At 38.2% G+C, this 6,000-nt stretch overlaps 1 protein-coding gene across 1 annotated transcript in view; it reads left to right on the top strand.

Moving 5' to 3' along the window:
* The window catches only part of LOC112139500 (protocadherin Fat 3), a 90,894-nt gene that overhangs the window by 6,444 nt on the left and 78,450 nt on the right, over window positions 1-6,000 (top strand). The window contains exon 6 of the mRNA XM_036215088.1: window positions 4,752-4,870. Coding sequence (XP_036070981.1) covers window positions 4,752-4,870 — 119 coding nt within the window. The remainder of the gene's footprint in view (window positions 1-4,751; window positions 4,871-6,000) is intronic.

Genomic DNA, 6,000 nt, shown 5'->3' with positions numbered 1-6,000 from the left:
AAAAAAAAAAAGAAACAATATATATATATATATATATATAATTCCTGCCTGTTTTTATTCATAGTTATAACCCAAGGTGTGTTTGGGATTTTGGCTCCCTGTGCGATTGAGTTTGACACCCCTGATATTCCGGAATAGAGCTGTCAAAGAAAAAGCCTGAAGCAAGATTTGCGCCGCTTCGACATCAAGACTATTCCAACTCTAGGTGGAGGCACTAGTAAACAGTAACAAACAAAGAAGAAGACCTTCCCTTTTTGTCCAGTCTTGACACCATGGACTAAACGTGTGTTCTCGAACTCGGGTCTCATGCTCAATGTGACCGTAACTTCAGACATAGTTGTGATATTGATTGTTAGAAATGCACAACTAGTTCTTGTAAGTGTGCCATGGATATATTGTAGTTCAAGAACAAAATTTCAAGAAAGTAAAAAGTGATCATGTTGTTTTATGTTGATTTAAAATCTTTATTCAGGTAGAAATGCATAAGCGGTATTAGGAGTTGTAGCTCCTAAGAGTTAGCATTTCATGTTTGGAATTTTAGGAATAATTCATTTGAACTTTTAGAGTAAAATTTGCACTTGTTCAGACCAACAAAAAAAATGTCTGTGCTGTCATTCCTCCTCACCTCATTTTGCTCCACTGTAGACAAGTTATACTGGGTCACTGTATTGACGTTTAGCTAGGCTAATTAGTATTGACTAATTTAGCTTGAAAGAGAAAATGTCCAGCTATTCCGCCTTTTTTGATTCCTTATTAAAACACTAAATACATTGATTATGATAAATTAGATGAAACCTGTATTTATGTCCGTACTATTTACTGCACCAACAGTAAAAAGAAGTACAGGAGGAGAGCTGATCCCCACAGCTTTTCTACAATACTGCCCAGTGCTGTTATTCATTTTGGTATTAAAGCCTCTGTAAGGTGGATCACAGTCAATGTGAACGTTTACAGAGTGCAGATTTTTCCAGGGGAAATCACACTGCTTGTTAGAGCAGAAATTGAAGGAAAAGGGGAGTGGAAGTGAAGCGGAGAGAGGAAGGAAGAGGATGCAGAGGGAGTCTGGAGTACATAAAAACTGTCAGAAGAAAATACGACTGCCTTCCTTCCAGGCTCTTTAATGTTTGATTTCTGTGTGTATGTGTGTGTTTATGTGTGTTTTTTTTCCTAATCTTGCAGTTCTTTTTTTTTTTTTTTTTTGTCTAATATAAAAAAAGACATGAAATGTTTTTTTTTTCATCAGCTAAAAAGATAGAACATTCACAATTTGCCTTTATAAGAAAATATTCAAATGACTTGATGTCAGATCTAGAAACAGTAGTGCTCTGTCGTTCTATAATGCATTAATAACCAGGCGGATAAGCCCTGTTTTGGTTGCTTGCTGTCATGAACAGAGACTTTTCGAACAAGCAAAAGGGGCCAAAAGGAAAAGCAAAGATGTTGAAATCCAAACAACATGATGTGTCCTAACATATGCATCACCTCACCCCCACCTGTAGCCTCTAAACTAGCTTTCTGATGCACCACATGTCGCCGTCGTGTGACATATTACCACTTATGAATGCCCCATTTCTTGCAGTTGGTACTTAGATGTTTCTTATGACTAAATCAATGAAAAGCACAGAGACTTTCTATCAGAAAAGACATAGTATCTCCTCTCACTTATATCCTTTGCTTTACAGCACTTCAAACTAAAATTGGTATTCTTGTCATTGGGTAAAAGGAAAGCAAGCCCTGCAATTTCTCATTGGATGGCTGTCAGAAGCCACCGCTTCTCTATTAGAGGGCTTGCTAGCTCCACTATTTGTCACAGTCAGGATAAAATATTCTGCAAGTTAAAGGTAAACAAGTAGACATTTTACATTTATTAAAAATGTATGGGGTGTATTTTTTATGTCTTGTTTCATAGTGCACACAAAGCTATTTCTAAGCTACAATGATGAAAAATGTTCTTTTTTTTCCATCAATTTTTGGATGGATCATAATTTCAGCATAAATCTAATAGTTGGACCACAAAACCTGCTTCTGAATAACAAGGAATTTGAATAGATGAGATTGATGAATGTAACCGTTTGTATTGTAAACTCCCAGATTAGAAAATATGGCATGACCCTTCTTTTTTTTTTGGTTCAGCCTTTTGAAGTGAGTTATTTATGGTGAAAATTGATGCTGTCAAGTCAGATTTATATTGAAACCACTGAATAGAGACTGTCAGTCTTAAGTTCAGAGAGCTTTTCAAATAGCCAGCTCTGTTTTCCTTGTTTCCCTGTTGAGCTATCTGACAGAGATGAAATGTGCTTTGAAAAGGACACAGTCAAGGACAGCAGGCCAAGGATGTGTTCAGCAAACACTTTTACCATGCATTGCCAGTACCCGCAACGGCTTAGTCCTTAACTAAAGGGATAAAAAAAACACACATATAGTTCCAATTCGGTAAGTGCCTGATTTTACAACTAAGTTCACTGTCTTTGAGCAGTGAAAAAATCCTCTAGCCTATAGAAAAGTTCTTTAATACGATTTGGAAACTTATTAATATTAATGTAATATTAAACATTTCTAAATTACAAGCAAGAAAATTAACTGCATCTGTTTTCTTTGTACGTAAAGATCCACACCAACTACATTTTTTATTTTAATTATGAATATGCAGTATTTAGCCAAAATAAAAAAGCCTTATTAGAAATTTTCCTCTGGGTTGTGGGCGGGACCGTTGACGCAGATGTTAGGCTAAGCTAATTTCCCATCCATTTTGTTTACACCCTCCAGCTAGCTTATAGCACCTCACAAGCCCAAGCTAATATTAGTGTAGCAAAAAAAAAAAAAGGCGAGCAATATTGGAGACATCCAGCCATATAGTTTTGAGCCAGATGCCAGCTCAGATGAGGACAACGAAGACGTTATTGGATCTGTTTGTCAGCAAGTGGATGGAATTGGATCAGAGAAGGGAGACTTTGGGCCCCCCAGGATAGTTGCTGCATCACAAACCCGAGCTGGGTTTTTGTCTGCTTCTGATCCAAAGAGTGGATAGAAAAATACTCAAAAACATGTCCTCCTTCTTTAGGAAAAATATTACAAGAACATGCTAAAAACACCAAAAAATGTGATATTCATCACAATGGGTCTTTAAAGTCCCACTCCAATCATTTTTTTAAATTTATTTTTAAAAGAATCCACAGTGGTCTCTTAATTGTGATTATGTTATTTTTAGCCAAAAAAAAAAAAAAAAGAATTTTCTTGAACATAGTTTCTGCAGGGATTTATTAGAAAGTCACCTCTGAGTTGTTGGCAAAGATGATGATGCAAAATAAACCCAACCCTCTTCCCATCATCCCTTTGTTTACCAGCTCTACCGCTAGCTTACACCCCCTCACATCTACAAGTGGAGGCATTAGAATGGAGTGGAGCAGGGAGCTTGTAGCTTGCCGTGGTAACTTATACTTAACACTTACAGACTTTTTCTAAAGGACTGTTCTTGATTCAAAGTTATTTGAATAATGAAATACAATAATTCGATTTATTTTCTTTTTATACGTCTTCCATTGTGAGAAAAATCCTACAAGAACATGTTAAAACCACCAAAAACATAATTTCAATTTTCTTTAACTAGTGATCAAGTTGATACCATGATCCAGTAATACAAATTTTCTCTGTTAAGTAACTGAACAGTGGAATCTATTACTTTTGCTTATGAATGATTCATAACCAGTTGCAGACCTGAAAATGTTTGATTCAACAAATAGCAAAATTCATAGGCTTAACTCAATTTGCTGATATAATTTCTGCATTTTTACCTTTGTTGGTTCTATTTCACTCGGTTTATTTAAAGTTAATTTCTTTTTTTTATTTTACTGATTGTTTCTATAAATGTGTGTCAAATGAACCAATTAGGTATCAACAGAAATGAGTGTATTCATCTGTACATTCCAGGAGTGTTTAAACGGTATTTATGCATTGATGCCTGAATTTATTTCCAGCTATGAAAAAAAAATCGCTTGTGTTTTAGCTACTAAGTAGATGTTAATTTGGGTAATTTGGGAGTAGAAGTGATTTGATGGATATTTGCACCAACAGGCATCAAGGGGTTAAAAGAGAGAATAGAAAAAAGGAAAGAGAGATCAGAAATTTGCCATCTATTGTACTTGGGCTTTGTGATCCCTGAAGAGGTCAACAAAACTGTCAGCTACAGCTCTTCCTTGGGGCTACAAACGTGTGTCAGTCAGTGTCTATAAGTGTCTGTGCGCCTTTGTTCCTCCACTGGTGCAGGGCAGTTTAGGGGGTATTTAGCACTGAGCAAACAGTAGCATGGTCAGCTGTGATTAGCCCCAGAGAAGTTGAAACATTGAAGGTGACTAAAGCGATGGCCGCTAATGCCTGTGAAGGTCACTGGAGCCAGGACACAAACTTTAGTCGGAATTTTCATCACTGCCTCTAGAAACTTAGCATTCAGAACTGGCTTCTCCAATGTAGCCTTTTAAGAAACCAATCATAAGCAAGAATGGTTGATTTAGAACTATATGCATACAATCTTATAATGTTCACACAAGCATGAACATTAACCCCTTCACGCCGTATGTCACTAATTTGCAATGTGTCATTAATTCTAGGACTCCAATTAATTTAGTATTAACTATAATGGAATACACTTTGAAGATTATTTTATATAACTGGAGATAAGGTCAGACCTAAAGGTATCAAATAGATATATGCTCAAACTAAGTTGCTATTTTTCTTTTTTTTTTTTTTTTTACCAGGGATGATCTACACTGCTGGAATCTTGGACTGTGAAACCAAAGACTCTTATTGGCTTACTGTGGTTGCCACAGACAGAGGGTCCACGCCTTTGTCCGCTTCTGTTGAAGTCTTCATTGAGGTAATTAAATTTAGAAAAAAAAACTGCTCATTACAGGCCATAACCATATGTCCCATTATGAACGTATGTGTCACAAACAGGCAGACGGCTGGATTCAAGTGCAGTAGGTTTATTTGGCACAGACAGGAGAACAGGAGTGAGGCACAGCTAAAAGTCCACAAAGCTAAATCAGGGTCAGGCAGGCAGAGGTCAAACACAAGCATGAGGATATCATAGAACAATCAGAGTGGTCAAACAGGCGAGGATCAGACGGCAAACAGAGTCAAAGACAAACCAGAGGCAGATGAAATGGAAGATCAGGTCAGTATGAGAATGCTCGGTGATGCAGGCAGAGTGGCACAAACAAGACTTAGCACTGAGCAGAGTTCAGTGTTCTGACTAAATACTGCTGGGAGTGACTGCAGATGGAAAACGGTTTTGGGGCTTCTGGGAGTGACAGCAGGGGCTGATGGGAAGTGTAGTGTGGAGACCCAGGAAGTGCTAGTACTCAGGTGATGGATCCCACTGATGGCCAGTTTGGGAGAAAGGGGACCGATTCATGACGGTACGGTTCAGACCCCCTCCACGTCAATTTTGGACATTTTGGGTTTCCCCAACTAGTTGTTTTGTGATGTGCTGGCTGTTCCCATTAAATCAGAGGTCCTTGGGACCCTTGGGGGAAGGTACTGGGATAGGATATTGGGTTAGGGTAGCGAGACCAGTCCACGTCCTGAGGGTTAGGGACCCCTGTGGCCTGGTAGCAAGCGGGCCTTGGACTGGTACCAGTTCACGGCACGTATGTTGGAGACCCCCGATTTAATGGGAGCAGCCAGGACGTCAAAAAACAGCGACTTCGGGACACCCAAAATGTCAAAATTAGATGTGGAGGGGGCCTGAACCATATGTCCATATATGACAAATTGGGAGTGAAAATGTGTTTTTGAAAGTAAGCACGAGGGTTAATCAATTGACTGATATGAGAACTGGACTGAGTAACCCCTCCCCCATCATGTTCCAAACAGGAAGTACCCACTGGCTTTAAAAAAGCAGAAATTCCAGAAAATTCTATTGAAAAAAACAGCTAATACTAAGTCAATACATTTGTCAGAATAATCATTCTTGCTCTGATACCTTTTTTTAACATGTTCTTC

This window comes from Oryzias melastigma, linkage group LG14 (assembly GCF_002922805.2).
Source record: "Oryzias melastigma strain HK-1 linkage group LG14, ASM292280v2, whole genome shotgun sequence".
In the NCBI taxonomy this organism is placed as follows: Eukaryota; Metazoa; Chordata; class Actinopteri; order Beloniformes; family Adrianichthyidae; genus Oryzias; species Oryzias melastigma.
The sequence above is the reverse complement of the archived record's forward strand: the minus strand, read 5'-3'. Positions and strand labels throughout refer to the sequence as shown.